Raw genomic sequence first — 20015 nt, 5'->3', positions numbered from 1 at the left:
GTGTTTGAGGCTTTCTTCCTGCTGGGCTGGAAGGCTGCTAGCCAGGAACACCGCATGGGCATAAGAGACCCCCCCTCCTCTCCCTATTCCCAAAGCTGAAATGTTCCGAATTCCTCCTTGGGCCACACCACTCTCCCCCAAGTCCTCTCCTGGGCTCACAGAGGTCACCACACAAAAGCCCAGCTGGAGTTTTTGACAGGAAAAACACAAACTTTGCCAAACTTTTTTAAGCACCTCAATCTTCCATAGCCTCCAAGGGTTTAATTCTGATCTGTAATAAGTCTCTGACCTGAGGCTGAGATTTGCAGATGGATTTTGCAAAGCTGCTGCAAACAATTAGAAATCCTTTATCACCTCAGCCTGGGCCCCTTGCACCTTGTTCCCCTCCCTCAGGATCTTCTCCAGAGCCATACATCTCTTCCAAGGCTCTCCAAAGGAACTGCTTCGTAAGTGTCTCAATTTTCATTTATTTGCTGCCTTTTAAACTCACTTAGGTGGGCTCTGGCTTCTTAGTTGTTGTCAATTCGGCCCACCTTGGGTTTCTGAGGGAAGGACACTGGAGGCAAAATTCAGGTAGGTCGGTAGTATTTGTTTCTTCAAGGCTACCACAAAGGTTCCAGTCTTTGAATCTACAGGACTAGAGGAAGCATTCTCCAAATCTGATCATAATCTCTGACTGGAGCTTTTGAAGGCAAAAGGACTGAGATAAAAAGGATGGGAGGAAAGGAACTACAGTTTACCCCTCTAACTAAGGGGCCTAAGGACGATCAGAAGGGGTGTTTCCTCACAGCCAGCTCCAGTGCCTTCCTTAGCATGAAGGCTCAGGGAGTCAGCAGAAGGAGGAATTTGTTTTTAATTTATTTTTTATTTATTAGTTTCATGTGTACAAAACACTGTAATAGTTAGACATTCATCATTTATACCCCTCACAATGTGATAACCCCCCTCCCCCAATCTACTACCCCTCTGACATCGCACACAGCCGTTACACTGCCACTGTCTATTCCTTATGCTATACTCCGCTTCTTGTGAATGTATATGTATATATGTATGTATGTGTATATATATATATATATATATGTATATATATATATATATATATACAAATTATAGTTGGCATTCATTATTATTCAGCTTCGGCTTCAGGTGTGCAGTGCAGTGATCAGGCATCTACATCTTCCCTGAGGTGGTCTCCCTAATGAGAGAAGTGTACATCGGGTACCCTAGAAAATCTTTACAACATTACTGATTACATTCCCCAAATTGACTTTCATATCCCCGTGGCAGTCTTGTGGTTACAGATTGTGCTTTCTAATCCCCTCACCTTCCCCCTTGTCAAACCCCCCTACCATCGAAGAAGGAGGATTTTTGAGTGAAGTCATGAAGTCTCCCCTTCAAGCCCTTAAATAACTCCTCCACTGGTCTGCATGTCTGTCATTAGAAATTACCCTTTGAAGGAAATCCTGCCATTTTGGACAACTTGGATGAACCTTGAGGGCATTATGCCAAGTGAAATGAGTCAGACAGAAAAAGACAAATATATAATCTCACTTACATGTGGAATATAAAACAAATCTGAGTTCATAGATACAGAGAACAGATTATTGGTTGCCAGCTGCAGGGGTGGGGTGGGGATGGGTGGATGAAACAGGTGAAGGGGGTCAAAAGGTACAAACTTCCAGTTACAAGATAAATAAATCCTGGGGATGTAATGTACAGCATGGTGACTTTAGTTAATAACACTGTACTGTATATTTGAAAGTTGCCAACACAGTAGATCTTAAAAGTTCTCATCACAAGAAAAAAGGAAAAACTTGTGATTATATGGTGATGGATGTTAACTAGATTTATTATTGTGATCATTTCACAATATATACATATGTCAAATCATTGTGTTGTACACCTAAAACTAATGCCATGTTATATGTCAATTATATATCAATAAAAACGAAAGAAATTCCTTCTTTGGACTGAGACATTATTCTCTTGAAGTGTCCTCTTTGAAACAGAGTTGGAACCAAAACATTAACAGCATTTTAGTTGGGGAGATTGTAGGTAATATCTGTTTTCTAAAGGCTGCCTTTCTGCATTTTCTAGCTTTCTAAAATGAGAGTGATTTACTTCGATGTTCAGGACAAAAATAAACTTCTTTTTAAAGCAATTAGAAAAATCTCTCAATCCAGTTGTAGTTCCCCAAGCTGTCATCAATCAACTGATGCAAAGGAAAGGTGAACTGCTCCAAGGACAAACTTTCCAGAAAGTGGGGCTTCAAAGGAATGGCTTTGCCACTTACTGGAACCCTAAGAGCCTGGGTCTCAGATTCCTGTGAGGGGCTGGAAGGTCAACACATGGAGAAATGAAGCTGACTGGCAGAAGAGAGCCGTGGTGGCCCTCATTACCCCCAGGATGCCACATGAGGTCCTTCCTTGAGTGTGTGAACCCCACCTGTCTTGCCCCACTCAGTCTTCTGAGGGTGCTCCCAAAGAAGGGGTTCTGTGCACAAGCCTCTCAGACCAAAAAATCAGGGGGACTAGCAGGGCAAGAAGGGGTTAATTCAGAAGCTCCTGTCACTCTTTATCCCCCCTAATCATCTCCTGCAGTTCTAATCGCCCCTCTAAGGAAGATTAGTTAAGGATCCTAAATGAAGCTTTCTTGCCCAGCTCTTGGACCATGGAGTGTGTTGGTCCCATGCCCAGAAGACAAATTCAGCTGGCAAGACCTAGAGTTCTCTGTTCCTCCAAAGCAGCCAGGGCTTGATTTCTAGGATGATCCCTCAAAGAGATGAATTTCTTTCAGAGCTGCCTGCTTCTAATAATAGCTGTTTCATCTTATATATTTATCAGAGTGGCTCCTGTCCCAATTACCTTATTTGAGACTCAAAACCTTAGAGATGAGCAAACTAGGGCTTGGAGAAGTTAGGGAACTTCCTTAACATGTTCCAGGCAAAACTGAGACACACAGATTTTGATGTGACGTTGACACTACCGTTTAGGTCACCAATATGCTTTGAATACAGTTAACCATTTGTTGAGGAACGACTATCGGCCACGACCACACTGGGAGGCTGGTATCATCTCCATTTTACAGATGAGAAAACTAAATGTAAAGAATGGAAGTGACTCTCCCAAGGCCACACAGCTAGAAAGTACAGAAGCAAAATCAAATTCTTTTCTGACTCCAAAGTCCAGGTTCTTTTCCCACTACCCCATACTACCTATCTTGAAAACAATTAGCCTTGGTTTCTTCCTTTTGATAAGAATATGCTAAAGCTATCAAATATATGGTGATGGAAAGAGTTGGTGGTGTCTCTGGGTGGTGAACACACAAAGTGATATATAGATGAAGTGTTACAGAATTGTACACCTGAAATCTATGTAACTTTACTAACAATTTTCACCCCTATAAACTTTAATTAAAAAAAAAGAATATGCTAAAGCCAGCCCACACTAATAGAAATTTCCAAGGCCATTTGATTCTCAGGCTGGAACTCTTTCTCTAAACCCTCTACCATTCATCACACAAAACAAAACAGAATCTAGCCTGGCCTACCACACAACCACTTGCTATGTTGCCCACCCCTACTTTCTTGACCCTGGCTGAAAGCTGACCCCCATTGTGCCATTTCTCCCAATTGAATAAACTCCAACAACTTGTTCTTCCTCCTGCCCAGCTATGCCAAGTCAGACTCTCTAGAGATTACAAACCTCAGTGATGGCATTTCTTTTTTTACTCTGCCTTCCTCCTGCCCCAAACTACTTCCCCATGTACTCCTACTGAGTTAGGACTAGCTCTGGGGAGAAGCTTTCTTCTTGGGCACACTATTGACACCCATGGGAAACTCAAGATGGGCTCTTCTGCCACCATCCCAAGAAGGCTGGAGCAGGAGCTGCTTCTCTGGGAGGCGGAGGTCTTCTCCCCCAAAACCTCAAGGTACCTCACCAATTATCACTGAAAGCACAGATATAAATAGGGAGTACAAATTAAAAATATTTCACCCAGCCTAGGTGGGAAGAGGGGTCTAAGGAAGGTTTCAAGGATAGGATGAGTCCTGAAGGATGACTAGCAATTACCATATTTTGCCGTGTATAATGTGCTCCCATGTATACTGTGTGCCCACGTTTCTGGCCCAAACTTCCAGGCTAAAAATATTTTGTTTTAAATACATGGAGACTGAACAACATGTTACTAAATAATGAATGGCTGGGTCAACAATGAGATCAAGTAAGAAATCAAAAGATACCTCGAGAAAAACGAAAATGAAAACACAACGACACAAAATCTATGGGATGCAGTGAAAACAGTCCTAAGAGGAAAGTTTATAGCAATGCAGGCCTACCTAAAGAAACAAGAAAAATCTCAAATCAACAGATTACCTTTACACCTCAGGGAACTGGAAAAAGAACAGCAAAATAAGCCCAAAGGGACAAAGGCATGAAATAATAAAGATCAAAGTGGAAACAAACGAACTAAAAACCGAAAAAACAAAACTAAAGATCAATGAAACCAAGAGCTGTTTTTTTTTTATTAAATAAACAAAATTGACAAACTTTTAGCCAGACTCATTTTAAAATAGAGAGAGAGTACCCAAATTAATAAAATCAGAAATGAAAGAGAGAAGTGAGGACAGATACCACAGAAATAAAAAAAAAATAAAAAACTAAGAAAATACTATGAGCAATTATACGCCAACAAATTTGACACTCTAGAAGAAATGGATAGTTTTCTAGAAGCATACAACCTTCCAAGGCTAACTCAAGAAAAAATGGAAACTCTGAATAAGCTGATTACTACCAGTGAAATTGAATCAGTAATCAACAAGCTCCCAACAAACAAAAGCCATGGACCAAATGACTTTACAGGTGAATTTTACAAAACATTCAAAAAAGAATTATCACCTATTCTCCTCCAACTATTCCAAAAAATCCAGAAGGAGGGAAGGCTCTCAAACTCCCTGTACGCGGCCACTATCATCTTGATCCCAAAATCAGACAAAGACATTACAAAAAAAAGAAAACTACAGACCAAAATCCCTAACGAACATAGATGCAAAAATCCTCAGCAAAATATTAGCAAACAGAATTCAGCAATACATTAAAAAGATCATACACCACGATCAAGTGGGATTCATTCCTGATATGCAAGGTTGCCTCAGTATTTGCAAATCAATTAATGTGATGCAGCACATTAACAAATGAAAAATGAAAATCATATGGTCATATCAATAGATGCAGAAAAAGCATTTGACAAAATCCAACAGCCACTTATGATAAAAACTTTTAAGAAAGCAGGAATAGAGGGATCATATCTCAACATAATAAAGGTCATATATGGTAAACACACAGCTAACATTATACTCAATGGGGAAAAGCTAAAACCTTTCCCCTTAAGATCAGGAACAAGACAAGGTTTCTCCACTTTTATTCAATATAGTTCTGGAAGTTCCAGCCACAGCAGTCAGAAAAGCAAAAGAAATAAAAGGCATCCAAATTGGTAAGGAGGAAGTAAAATTGTCATTATATACAGATGACATGACGCTATACAAAGAGAACCCAAAGACTCCACCAAAAAACTATTAAAACTGATAAATGAATTTAGTAAAGTAGCAGGATACAAAATTAATATTCAGAAATCAGTTGCATGTGTATACACCAATAATAAACTGTCAGAAGGAGAAATTAAGAAAACACTCCCATTTACAATTACTTCAAAAATTATAAAATACTTAAAAATAAATGTAACCAAAGAAATAAAAGACCTGTACTCAGAAAATTATAAGACAATGAAAAGGGAAAGTAAAGAAGATACAAGCAAATGGAAACACACACCATGCTCATGAATAGGAAGAATTAATATAGTTAAAATGTCCATAATGCCCTGGCAATATATAGATTGAACGCAATTCCTATCAAACTACCAAGGACATTTTTCACAGAAATAAAACATATAATCCTATATGAACTATAAAAGACCCCGGATAGCCACAGCAATCTTGAGAAATAAGAACAAAGTGAGAGGTATAAGGATACCTGACATCAAATTATACTACAAGGCTATAGTAATCAAAACAGCATAAATTCAAAATGGATTAAAGACTTAAATGTAAGATCTGAAACCATAAAACTCCTAGAAGAAAATACAGGAAGTAAATTTGCAGACATTACCTTAGTAATACTTTTACTGATATTTCCCTTTGGGTAAGGGAAGTAAGAGAAAAAATAAACATATGGGATTACATCAAACTAAAAAGATTTTCACAGCAAAGGAAACCATCAATAAAATAAAAAGGCATCCTACTGAATGGGAGAAGATATTTGTCAATGATACATCTGATAAAGGGTTGATATCCAAAATTTATAAAAAAAAAACTCATTCAACTCAACACCAAAAAAACAAACAACCCAATTAAAAAATGGGCAGAGGACCTGAAGAGACATTTTCAGAAAGAGGACATACAGATGGCAAACAGACATATGAGAAAATGTTCAACCTCACTAATCATTAGAGAAATGCAAATAAAAACCACAATGAGATACCATCTCACTCCAGTCAAAATTGTTATCATCAGTAAATCAATAAATAAGTGCTGGCGAGGATGTGGAGAAAAGGGATCCCTCGTGCACTGCTGGTGGGATTGCAGATTGGTGCAGCCACTATGGAAGGCAGTGTGGAGGTATCTCTAAAAACTGGAAATGGAACTACCTTATGACCCAGCAATTCCACTCCTAGGTATCTATCCAGAGAAATCCAGAACACTGATTCAAAAAAAAAAAAATTATGCACCCCCTATGTTTATTGCAGCACTATTCACAATAGCCGGGACATGGAAACAACCGAAATGCCCATCAGTAGACGACTGAATTAAGCAACCGTGGTACATTTATACAATGGAGTATTACTCGTTCATAAAGAAGAATGAAATCTTGCCATTTGCAACAACATGGATGGACCTAGAGAACATTATGCTAAGTGAAATAAGTCCAACGGAGAAAGACAAATACCGTACAATCTCACTTATACGTGGAGACTAAATAATAGAATAAATGAACAAACTAATCAGAAACAGTCTCAGAGACATGGAGGCAAAACTGATGGTTGCTAGATGGGAGGGGGGAGGGGATAAGGGAAGTGAGGGGATTGGAAAGCACAATCGGTAACCATAAAATTGCCATGGGGATACGAAAGACAGTTTGGGAAATATAATCAATAATGTAAAGATTTTATAGGGTATCCGATGGACACTTGTCTTATTAGGGAGACCACTTCATGGATGGTGTAGATGCCTGACCACTGCAGTGTACACTTGAGGCTGAAACTGAATAATGATGAATGTCAACTATAATTATATATATATATATATATATATATATATATATATATATATATATATATATATGTATACACACACACACACACACACACACAGGATATGGAGTATAGCATAAGGACTAGAGTCAGTGGAACTGTAACTGGTATATATGATATCAGAGGGGTAGTAGATTTGGGGGAGGGAGGTTATCACTTTGTGAGGGGTATAACTGTCTGATTATTACATTGTGTTGTACACTTGAAACTGATTATTACATTGTTATTACATTGTTTTGTACACTTGAATTAATTTTTTAATTGAAAGTCTTATTTGTTTACATTTAGATACTTGTTTTTTGTATTATAAAGGAATTTCAGCATTTATTTTTTTAACATATTATGTTACAAGAAATTTTGTGTGACAAATATTACAAAACACAGGAACAGATACAAGGTACAAACAATTTTATGTACCGGTAACAAATTTATGATATTTATACATCATAGAAGGCCAAGAACTCTTCATCGTTGCAAGTTCATCATAAGTTCAACAAAACTGTTGTGGTATTCCAGGCTATTATTTTGCATACGGATATCGTTATTGATTTTTAGAGTTACATTTTTAACTCATAAGCATAAATAAAAGAATTAAAAACATCTATATAGACACGGAATTAGTACTACTCATGTATAATTCGCATCCTTATTTTTCCCTCACAAATTTGGGCAAAAAAAGTGTGCATTATACATCGCTAAATATGGTAGTTAAGCAAACGGTCGGTGGTAGAGTAGCATGCTTAAGGTTTGGAGACAGACAGAAAGGGAAATTCAGAGAAGTACATGTGTTCAGCTATGGCTGGATTTTGGTTGGAAGCTGTGGAGAAAAGAAGGAGCTGGACAATTGATGGCTTTCCTGACAGCAATTAAGAGGTCCTGAAGTTTTTTAAGCATGGCAAAGAGGTAGGATGGCACTTGTGATTTCATTTCCATTTTATAAAGATCCTTAACTACTGGATGGATAATTGATTGCAGGGGCAGGGCAGAAGTGGAACTGGAGAGATCAACTTGAGGTGCTTATGAGATTTCCAAATAGACAAGAGATAATAGTTGCATGTAGTTTGAACTAAAGTTTAGGTAATGGAGATGGGGAAAAGTGTATTTATTCAGAATATATTTTACCAGTAGATCTGATAGAACTTCATAATTGACTACATGTCAAGAAGAGGTGAGGCATCAAGGATGACTGGCTTGGGTTACTGGATTAGTGATGGTGCCATTGAAATAGGGAAGACTGTGTGAGGAATAGTTTGGGGGTAGAGAGAGAGAAGAGGGCAGATGATTTCAACTTTGCAAATGTTGAGTTTGAGGTGCCATTAAAGCATTCAGGTGGGGTCATGCCAAGTGCAGTTGAGTGTACAAATGTTGAATTCAGGAGAGAGAGCTGTGTCAGAGGTATGGATTCGGGAGTCATTGCCATGGAGACAGAGTGGATGAGATTTCCCAGAGATAACATAAAGAATAAAAAATCTAGAAGTTTAGAGAAAACCCTGGATGGAATAGTCAGATTTATAGAGTGGGAAAAAGAAGAGGAACTTATAAAGAAGACCTAAGAGAATCATTTTGAGAGGCAGGGAAAACTGGGAGTAGTGTTACAGAAAACAAGGGAGAAGACAGTTTTATGAAGGAGAGGGACAAGGTGAGATGACAGAGATATGACCCTTGAAGAAAATTGTTTCTGACCTCATTGAGACTATTTTCAGCGGAAGGCTAACAGCAGAAGCAAGACTTCAGAGGGTTGAGCAGTGAGTCGGAGGGGGGAAAAGTAGAGACTTCAATATGAAATGGCTTGTTTAAGATTCTTGGCTGCAAAGAGCATGCTATGGATACGGTAATAACTGCAGAGAGAGGAGGGTGCTCAAAAAGAGTGACAAGTATTTGAAGTAGTCACGCAGAGATATTTAGCTGGGGGAAGTAGATGGACTAGCAAGTAACCGTGAAAGCCCCACTGAGATGCAAAGTCATGAGTGGGCTAGGTAGAATTGTGCCCCATTTAGCAATAAGAAAACTAATACCTGGAAAGGACTTCTGCAGCATCACAGCTGGTAAGTGACAGAGGTGACATTCAAACTAGATTTCCCTTCCCACCTCCTATCAAATGTTTATTGGCCCTTGCTCCGCACAGCTTTGCATCAATATTGGCACTGTCATATCCACCACTGATGAATACTATTGACTATCAACCATGTGCCCAATGCTGCAGAGGCACAACAGAAGTTTAATATACGGTTTCCTCCCTCAAATTGTTTAGAATTTGGTTGAAGAGACAAAATATTCAACAATTGTAAATAAATATAAAATGGTGAAACTTTGTCTGTTTCTCTCTCTGTCTCTTTTTCTCTGTATCTCTCTCTGTCTCTCTGTTTCCATCTCTCCATCCCTATCTTCGTGTTTCTCGCTCTCGCTCTCCATTTCCCTTCTTCTTCCTCTGATTCCCTCTCTCAATCTCCTTTCCCACCACCAGGCAGCTCAGGTCCCTTACACTGAGGTGTCACTGACTCATTGAGAAAGTCTATATTTTATATCCCTCAAACCTCTTTACCACTTTTGTTCCTTCATTAAGAAGACATTTGTGGTAATGCACTGTGTAAGGCACTTGAGATACAGAGATGAATAAGGTAAAGCCTTTGGTTTCAAGTAGCTCACAGACTAATGGGGAAGAATGAGGATTTAAACAGGAAATTTAAACAGTTTCCTCATCTGTACAATAGGGATTTGGGTACCACAAAGTGTTATTGTAACATTAAAAGCATTAACATGTGTGAAGTGCTTACAATGGTCACATAGGAAACACTACATAATGTTACTATTCTTCTTATTACTATGATGGAGGTAAGTAAACACAAGACACTGTAAGAACATAGACGAGGGGCACTTCAGGCTAAAGTAAGAGACATCTGAGCTGAGTCCTAAACGATGAGAAGGCACTAAACAGGGGGAGAAAAATGCCAGGCATTCTGCACAGAAGGAACAGCCTGTACTCAGGTTTGTAAGAAAAGCCAACACGGTCTGACTGAGGAACTGAAAGTAATTTAGTTCAGCAAGAGCATAGAGTATGAGGAGGGGAATCGCAAGAGATGAAGCTTGAGAGGTCACAGAGTACAAGCAAGTTTGGACTTTATTCTTTAGCTGGTGGGGAGCCACTGGAATGTTTTTTTGTAGAGCAGTGACTTGATCAGATTAATGTGTTGAAAGATCACCTTAGCAACAGCGTGGAGAATGAATTGGAGGGGGCAAGACTGGAAGTAAGACCAGTTAGGAAGTCGTTGCTATAGTCCAGGGGAGAGAGGATGATGAAGCTCTGAACTGGGAAAGTAGCAGTAGGGATAGAAAGAAGGGTACCGTAGATTTGAGGTGTAGACAAGAGGTAGAATTGGTGAGACAGTGACCATAAAGGGTGACAGATAAGCATGGGAGAGGTGTCAAAAATCACTCCCAGGATTTTGGTCCAGTGCAAGAAGATGGATAGAGATATCATTCAGTGACCACAGGAAACCCAGGGAAGAACTGCTTGGGGAGGAGTGCAATAGGAGAGGTGGTGATTCTCTTTTAAATACATCGAATTAGAGGTTCCTATGAGATTTCCAAGTGGGCATTTTAAATAGATAATTGTTCTGGAAGTCTTGAAGCTCAGGAGGAAGGTCTATGCTGGAAATGTAGATTTGAGAATGCCAGTGAATGGGTGTGAGATTAAGTCATGGGGTGGATAAGTGTGTTCAGAGACCAGAATGTTGACTGAGAAAAGGATAGACTTCTGAAGGATATTCACATTGAAGAGATTGGTAGGGAAAGAGAAATTTTGGACAAGGCTAAAAATGGAATAGCCAGATTGTGGTGGGTTGAAAGTTAGTGGAGAGTCTTGCTGGAGAGGGGATATGCCCTTGAACCTTAGTGTTTTGAACCTTGGCAAGAGTAGGGGTCCTTGAACACTGCAAAATCCTGGACAGCGCTGAAATTCCAAAAGATTGGCTTAGATACTTGGCCTTTACAAAGCCAAGAACAGCTTCCCTTTTCTCTGTCCTCCCAGTGAAGTTCCAGGCTCCTTCTTCCAGGCCCTGGAACAGTCTCTGCTCCAGAGTTCTCCCACGTGATCTGAGAGACCTAGGGATGGCGGGGGCATCTATTAGGAGAGCAGATGGGAAATGTCTGCATGTGTTATACATGAAGGAGGCCCTAGGCTAGCCTATGGAGGGGGATTTGGGTAGGTCCGGGAGGATGTGAACCTCAGGGTGTAGACAGAAGACTGTTGCCTGCCCCAACCTGCCCTGGAGTAAATTTTCAACATGGGTTGGATGATCAAGGGCTAAACCTTTGCCTTCTACCCCCTTGAAGATTCAAGAGGCTTCTAACTTGGAGCCCAAGGCTACATCCTAAGACCTGTTCCTCTTGATCCAGTCTCCTGGAGTTTGGCCTCAGTCTGCAATTGAGGGGCCCTCTGGCATTATTGCTGGGCAATGTGTTAAACAGCAGGCCTTGGAGACAGAACCGTGCCAGCCAACAGCCTGATCTGGAGTTAACAGCCACTACAACTGCCACTGCCATACCACCTTCTGGGAAAGCAGCTGCATGTCTGGCACCCGCTTTTGTCTGGCTGCCAGCAGAAGGCATGTGCCTACGCAGGAGGTGATGACATTTTGGCTTCACTTTGAAAGTTTTTTTTTTTTCTTTCTCATGTGTTATTTCTAAAGATAACAAAGGTCAAAAGGCACCCAGCATTTTCTGGTTTCTCATAAGCTTCTGGTCAATATTTAATCTAGTTTATGGATTTTTTTTAGGTCTTCTAGATGCCTTCTTGAGCCTGTGGGTAGATGCCTTGTGGCCACCCACACACTTGTAAGGAGGAGAGAAGTTGGCCTCTCAGTGACACTCTGAAATGAGGGAATAGAGGACGGGATCCAAGGAGCAAGAGCTGCAGTCTAAAGACGAGAGAACAGGCCCTGAAGACACTTCTACTGAGAGGTCTGTCATGGCCTCTCTTGGCCTCCAAGTTATAGGCTACATTCTGGGCCTTCTGGGGCTGTTGGGCACCCTAGTTGCCATGCTGCTCCCCAGCTGGCGAACCAGTTCTTATGTCGGTGCCAGTATTGTGACAGCAGTCGGCTTCTCCAAGGGCCTCTGGATGGAGTGTGCCACACACAGCACAGGCATCACCCAGTGTGACATCTACAGCACCCTTCTAGGCCTGCCCGCTGACATCCAGGCTGCCCAAGCCATGATGGTGACATCCAGTGCAATCTCCTCGTTGGCCTGCATTGTCTCCGTGGTGGGCATGAGATGCACCGTCTTCTGCCAAGACTCCCAAGCCAAGGACAGAGTGGCAGTAGTGGGTGGAGTCTTCTTCATCCTTGGTGGTCTCCTGGGCTTCATTCCTGTTGCCTGGAATCTTCATGGGATCCTGCGGGATTTCTACTCCCCACTGGTGCCTGACAGCATGAAATTTGAGATCGGAGAGGCTCTTTACTTGGGCATTATTTCCTCCCTGTTCTCCCTCGTTGCTGGAATCATCCTCTGCTTTTCCTGTGCACCCGAGGGAAATCGCTCCAACTACTATGATGCCTACCAGGCCCAGCCCCTCACCACTAGGAGCTCTCCAAGACCCGATCAACCACCCAAAGTCAAGAACGAGTTTAACTCCTACAGCCTGACAGGGTATGTGTGAAGAACGAGGGGCCAGAAACGGGGGGTGGCTGGGTCTGTGAAAACCAGTGGACAGCCCCCCTGCCCCCCGACCCCCCGCCAGGGCCACAGGTGAGGGACATTGCCACTGGATCGTGTCAGAAGGTGCTGCTGAGGATAGACTGATTTGGGCCACTGTATGAAGAGAAGGCAGAAATGGGAGCTGGTGTGACAGCAAACAGGTTGAATTGTCAAGATGCTTGCCAAGCCAGTCTTTCTGTTTCCTTCACCTTGGTCCAACACCCCACACACTGAATTCTCCAACTCTCAACTCCAAACCCACCTTCCTACTCTAAGCCAAACCCCATGGGCTCCCTTCTGCCCTTTGGTTTACCTGGGAATCCATCCATAAACTCACTTATTACATCCTATTGACTGATGCTTTCTATGATCAAAGACCCTCCCTCTGACTGAGGTTGTCTCTGAGCTCCCTGCTGGAGGATGGGGGAAGGAGGAGTAGTGGCTTTTATGAAAATGGTTCTAACCTCCTTCTCAAACCTCCCTCCAAAGAAATGGATTGGCCAATAGTGGGCTCTGGAGCTTCCGTCCCACTCTTGTTATGTCTCCAAGTGTCCAAACTGGTTTGTGCATGAACGGAAATAGAGCCATCCCACTTGTACCGAGGGAACAGAGAGCAACTGGATGCAGGACGCGAGGAAGAGAAGGTAGCTGAGGACCCAAAAAGACCAGAACCACTGCCTAGGGCATTTCCCAGAATTCTGTCGCACTTGCAGGTTGGGGATCTAGCCCACAACTAGAGGAAAGCACAAGGAAAGAAGATACGGTGGAAAGCTCCAGGCAGCAGCAGACTGTCTCCACTGAGGAAGTGCCTCAGAAGCTGCAGCCCCACCTTTCACTGAAGCTCCTGCCTCCCTCTGGGGCATCTGACCTGGCCTCCGGCTAAACAACAAGGCTAAGGGCCCTACATGATTGTTTCCTTAGGAATGGGAAACTGATTTTTCTAGAGACAGCCCTTAGCTGGGGGATGACAGTGTGGGAGCTGTGGAGGACTGTGACAATACCTTTCCTAGATGCTGCCCAAGAGAAAAGAACTGTGGCATGTAAGAAGCTGGGTGGACATTTGTGGTGGCTCCAGTAGATATTTCTGTTGGGCCAGAGAGGCAGCTCCCTTCCCCACCACAGAGAGTCTTCAAGCCTCATAGCAAATCAGCCCAAAGGCTGACATCGGACTCTGGGGCCCACCCATAGAACACAACAGAGACTCTGACAGACTACAGCACCAGGTGGGCCTCCTGTCACCCTGCATACTCCCCCCATCATCCTTCACCAGAAATTCCAGTTGCTAGAAGTCATCCAAGGGCTTCAGCATAGAATAATCAAGCCCACGGTGGTATGGACCTGATTTGAGTGATAGATGAGCTGCTGCCTGGGATTTCAGACGAGGTCGGAGAGTATAGAGAATAGTTCCCAGGCAGACAGCTCCAAGGCCTGAAAATGTTCCATTTTCCCTGGTGTGGGGGTGGGGGAAGTCATAAACCAACCAAAGGCATTTCACCTCATCAGCCTAAGCATGAGCAACTTCTGACAAAGTCCAGTACACCCCCCCAAACCTCAGTGCCAGCACAAGGGGCCCGTTCGTTGTATCTACATGCCTTGCACATTTCCACTTCCTAGCCTGATTAAGCTGTTCTCCCGAGCTGGAAGGCCCTTTCCCCTTTCCCAAGTCTTCCTCACGCTTGAACAACTTGCTCAGCACCACCTCCTTCACTGAGCCTCCTCTGACCACTCCGTCCCTCTCCTACCCCTCCCTCAAGGTACAAATCACTTCTTCGATGCTTATCATTCATAATTTTTGATGCACAGTTATATTTTCATGTGTTTATAGCTGATTTCACAAGTACATTGTAAACTTGTGGAGGGTAAGGGCCATATCTTAGACCTCTACGTATCCTCCAGACTTACAGATAAAGACTATGTGGAAGAGCGCTGGGCACACAGTAGATGATCAATAAACACTTGTTGATTGACTAACTGTTTTATTCACTAACAGGGGCCCAGACAAGACAAGTGTGATGGAGAGAACTGGGGTAAGGAAAGGGTAGCACGGAAAATGGCCTTTCTTCCCACTGGGTGGATTGAAAATGATAGACTTTTCTGAAGATATTAAGAAAGCAAGATACCCCTCCTCCCCAGGGAAACTTTTACCTTTTCATCTTGCCCAGGGTTCCTCCCTTTTCACAACAATTCTTTCATTTTAGTTAGTTACTAAATTTGTTATGTATTTACTCCTTTCATTTTCTGAATCCTCATTGTGAGGAAGGTGAAAGAGATCTGATTATCTCCATTTGGCAGATGGGGAAACTAAGGCCCACATAACCAAACAGATTTTCCCAGAGCCACACAGCTGGTATTAGTGTCCCAGTCTCCTGATTCCCAAAATAGGATTCTGCTGATACAAATATTCACAGCCAATAGGAAGAGCCTGCCAGAGGTCCCCAAGCTGCCTAAGGAAAACAACATATGGCCAACAAGGTAACACTGGGGACACACAGGCTCTCCTGGCTGCCTGTGAGGGGGATCGGGGAGAGCAGGACCGATTCACTGAGTATGCCACCTGGAACTGCCCCACCTGTCATGCTGGCCATTTGGCCAGCCTGGACTCAGCTAACTGTCCCCACAGGGGAGAGGCCAAACTTACATTTGAAGAAGTCACAACACCTCAGTTCCAATTCCCCTAACTCTGGAGGTGTGGGAGTTTGGAAGGCCAATGAGTTGGTCCTGTTCTCACCTCCTTTGGAACTAACAAAGCCTAATTCGTAAAGGCGTTCACTGTGGCAACACTGATGACAATGGAGCCCTACAAGATTCGCCTTACCCAGTCCCCGGACCTAGTGGGCCCCAGCACACAGGAGCCTGTTACAACAGGCACTACTGCCATTGCCTTCTTTGGTGCAGAGGCTAGGACCCCGGCATCCAAGTCCATTTGGAAAGAATGGCAGCAGGCAGGAATAAGGGTGCAGAGAGAGGGCTCTCTGAACAGAAGTTTAATAAGAGTCTTTTTCAATAAGAGTTTAATTAAGTTTTAATGAGTTTAATTAAGAAGTTTAATAAGAAGTTGAATAAGAGTTCCTGGTCTGGCACCAGGAATCCAAGTACCCTTAATGGGGGGGCCACTGGAGGTTGGAAGATGGGGCTGCCTTGCTCACTCTGCTCTGCTGAGTGGGCAGCAGCCTGGTATGGGATTCAATGATCCACCACCTGGTGACCAAAGCACTTTCAGATCTACCAATTTCGTTGTGTGCTCCAAATACCCCAACGGAATGGGTCTTTTACAGGAAACAAAACGGAGGATCAGAGAGGTAAGTTTCCTGAAATCAGAGTGTCAGATTCTGAATATAAGCTTGAAAACCCTTCCCACATCAATATAGGTCTGTGATTCTGCTCGGAAGGTGTAAGAGCGCCTGTTGCTCTTCAGATTCCTGCAGCCCTCCTTTCCCATCTGCTACTGGACTCTTAAGAGCCTTTGAGGGAAACAGGGCACAGAGCTTCCCTTCATCTTAGGATGAGGATGGCCTGAGAGGTCCTCCTTCCTTTTAATCTGGGAAGAATCTATGGAAGGTGTTAGAAGTTCATCCTCAACTAGAAAAACCAGGGTAAACTCGACAAAGAGCAACTGGCTGAGTAAGAAAAGCCTTTGACTAATTTTCCCTGTGGCTCGTTGAGCAAGAAAAACCTTGATCTAGACAATTCCCTAGAAATTTCCTTGAGTCTGGTTCCATGTTAAACAGGGTTCCATTGCCTTCCATCATAAAGTAATTTAGATTAGCCATAGAGCAAAGGGATAGCGAAGGCCATTGGGTTTATGCTCCAGCCTCACAGCTCTGAACCTTGCACAAGGAGATGTTTCTGCCTCCCTCATTCCTCTGATAATAGAGTGACTCATGTTTTCTCCTTCTTGGGGCCCTAGTGACCCACTATGATGTCATCATTAATGGGGAGGTGGGGGCTGAAACTGGCTTCCTGGTGGAAAGGCAAGTTTCGGAGATACCTTAATCCAACCAGTTAAACAGTCATTCCAGCAGCTCGCTAGCCAACCAGCCCACACTCACTGCGCTCTGTGTCTGTGTCAGGAAATGTGGTAAAGGCTTTGAGGGCTACGAGGGTAAACCAGGGTAGTTTTTGCCTTGCAGGAACTGACAGCTGATCTAGGGAAGATAAGACATGCACACCTAAGTGTGGTCCAAGGCACAATATAGTTTGTCCTGTGAGGGGGGGTGGAAAGTGCCATAAGATAGGGGTGTCAGGGGGCTAGTTCAAAAATATGTGTAAGTCACCTCAAATCCCAATCCATATGAAACGAGGCTCTGGCACTGCTTGAGCTTCTGGGGGAAGGATGATCGAAAGAAACTGCTTCCTCCAGTGGAAGGACAATGGAAAATTGAGAAATAGGGAGGGTGAGAGCAATACTGAGGAGGGGACAGGGAGACACTGCTAGCTAACCCAGAACACCTCTGAATGTGCCACAGGACCCGCAAATGGCTCTAACGGAGACAGTGACCCTGATGCTCAGCCTCTTCGCCCTCATCCCTTTCTCTGGGGCATGTCTCCAGAAATTGCTGGGGGCCGCAGACAGTGCCCATCTGGGTAACCTGGGGCCTTCTGGCTCTGGACTAGAGCAGAAACACAGATGTGGGAGAAGGTGCCCAGTGCTAAAGGAAGTCAAATGAGGCCTTGCAGGGTTAAGTGTTCCCTCCCACTCAGCCCTGGGCCCATAGACAGTGGATCCTTTCATGCCTCCAGCAGCCCACTCTGGGACGTAGAGGCCCCAGGCTGGGAAGTGCTTGTGCTTGTCCTCAGCTGGCTGAAGCCTGGCCTTCACGCAGCCTGGTCTCCCTGCCCAAGCGGCTCCTAGCTTTGATGAGAAATTCTGTTATCTCAACAGGAGGGGGAAAGCCTCAAACAAGAAGTCCAGTAGGTTATCTCTCTTTTGCCCCAAGTGGTGGCTTACTATGCACTGTGATGTGATCACTGATAAAATATTAACAGGCTGTTTGTTACCAGGCACAGCAATACAGAAGCTAATTTGACCACAGCTGCCCCCCACACACGCACTTCACAAAACCTGCCACTTTCCTAGGAATTGCAGCTCATTCCTAGTTAAGTCTTGCCTACTATTCCACGTTCTGGGCCTCATTTCTCCACAAGGCAAGCAGGAGCGTCTTAGGGCTTCACAAAGCAGAAAGTCACCACACAAGGGCAAATCATCAGGTCCTGCTTTCCTGTCATCCATGAAGTCCCATTCCTCCAGAATGGCACCCTTACCACTTCATAAGTCACTTCCTAGGAGGGCTTTGAAGCACTTTCTATTTGAAAACATGGCCTTGTGGCGATAACATTGAGAAAACTCACACGCTTTCAGATATTACAAAGTATGATGGGATGTAGAACCAGATGCCAAGTGAGTATGAGTACTGCGGCAGGCGACCCAGCATTTCAGTGGTAGCTCCTTTTCTCCAATAGCACTTTGGAGTCTGTGATATTTTGACCAAGTGCTGTATGGGTTGCTCAGGACAAAGGTCAGTCACACCAGAAGTACAAAGAGAAGATGCTCTTTGCAGCCTTTCAGTTGGATGTATTTCTGGGATTACCCAATGGGGTGCAAAAGGGTGGGTCAGCATCTCCCACAAAAGATACCTGATGATACTGTGAAGACTTTACCCCCTTAGGTTAAAGGCACTGACTGTCTTCATTAAAAACAAGTATATTTTATGGGACAGAAAACGCATTCAGCCAAAGATTGGCCATCAACACCAGAATTTCTACTAGTTTCTTGCTTTGGCCCTAAAGAGCCAGAATGAGAAGATGAGTTCAATGATATTTTAAAAACAGAATACTGATTCAGAGACAATGGCCACTGGAATTTTGGGCAGCAGGGGACTTCCCTGAGTAACTTATGCACCCTTCAACTAAATGATTCAACAACTTCGGAAATGGAGTCGAAGTAGAAACCAAGAAAAAGGCAGACGAGATGAAAAAGGTGGTGCCTTCTTCCCCTTGGCAATTTGAGGCAGCTCGGGTGGTTAATTTTACTCCTCTGAGTGTAATAATAAACCAATATGTTCTCAAGTGTCACTTTCTCACTCCCCAAGAGACTTGCCCAACTAGGCATTCTCGGGGGTGGGGGTGGGGGATGAAGGTGGAGGGGTGGTGCAAAGGAGCTAGTGGGAACATTCACAGGCAGAGGCCAAGTCCAAGACCTCCTGGACTGTAAGAATAGCATCTGAAGGGCTGTTTTGATTATCTGGAAAGCTGCCAAGTGACAGCCCTGAGTGAAAAACCCAGTCAAGAGGAAAAATAAATTTCCATGTTGTTTGGAGGGATATTCATTACATAAGTGAACAATTTCCTGATCATGAGGTCAGTTAAACATTGTGTGGGATTGTGGAACTTTATTCCTTGGAAATTCCAATTAGTGTGGGCTGGCTTTAGCATTGTCTTATCAAAAGGAAGAAGCCAAGGCTAATCATTTTCAAGATAGGCAGTATGGGGTAGCGGGAAAAGAACCTGGGCTTTGGAGTCAGAGAAGGGTTTGGTTTTGCCTCTGCACTCTCTAGCTGTGTGGCCTTGGAAGAGTCACTTCCACTCTTTACACTTCATTTCCTCATCTGTAGAACGGGGATGATACCTGCTTCTCAGTGTGGTCGTGGTAGATAGAAGGTCCTCAACAAATGCTTAACTGTATTCAAAGCATATTGGTGACTTAAAGGGTAGTGCCAACATCACACCAAAATCTGTGTGTCTTTGGGGAATGGGTGCAGATGACAAAGTATATTTTCTACCATAGATCTGAATCTACATTAGCAAGGGAATATTCTTTTCCAAGAAAAATTTCTCAGTATTGTTTCTGAAAGTCTGAATACTTTGAAGACCTTCAATAGGCTTCTATTTATCAGACTCCATTAACAGAACCCAGAGAAAAAGCAGACTTGAAAAGTTGGAGAGGAAAGGGGTGGCCA

At 43.3% G+C, this 20015-nt stretch overlaps 1 protein-coding gene across 3 annotated transcripts; it reads left to right on the top strand.

Moving 5' to 3' along the window:
• The first annotated feature begins 323 nt into the window (after window positions 1-323).
• On the top strand, window positions 324-19117 carry CLDN2 (claudin 2). 3 transcript variants are annotated; one of them, XM_081042153.1, is made up of 2 exons: window positions 324-446; window positions 12138-19117. In XM_081042153.1, the coding sequence occupies exon 2, from the start codon at window positions 12329-12331 to the stop codon at window positions 13019-13021; it is 693 nt and encodes a 230-aa protein (XP_080898279.1). In that variant the 5' UTR covers window positions 324-446; window positions 12138-12328; the 3' UTR covers window positions 13022-19117. The 3 variants fall into 3 exon arrangements, with proteins under 3 accessions (XP_080898279.1, XP_080898278.1, XP_080898277.1); XM_081042152.1 differs by lacking the exon at window positions 324-446 and adding an exon at window positions 10397-11985; XM_081042151.1 differs by lacking the exon at window positions 324-446 and having other exon boundaries at window positions 12183-13011; window positions 13773-15027.
• Window positions 19118-20015: the final 898 nt, after the last annotated feature.

Source organism: Rhinolophus hipposideros (assembly GCF_964194185.1).
Source record: "Rhinolophus hipposideros genome assembly, chromosome: X".
Lineage (NCBI taxonomy): Eukaryota > Metazoa > Chordata > Mammalia > Chiroptera > Rhinolophidae > Rhinolophus > Rhinolophus hipposideros.
Note: the sequence above shows the minus strand (reverse complement) of the source record. Positions and strands in the feature narration are given on the sequence as shown.

Excerpts from the sequence above, each read along its gene's own strand:
- CLDN2 (XM_081042151.1), top strand. The coding sequence starts at position 12,329 with ATGGCCTCTCTTGGCCTCCAAGTTATAGGCTACATTCTGGGCCTTCTG.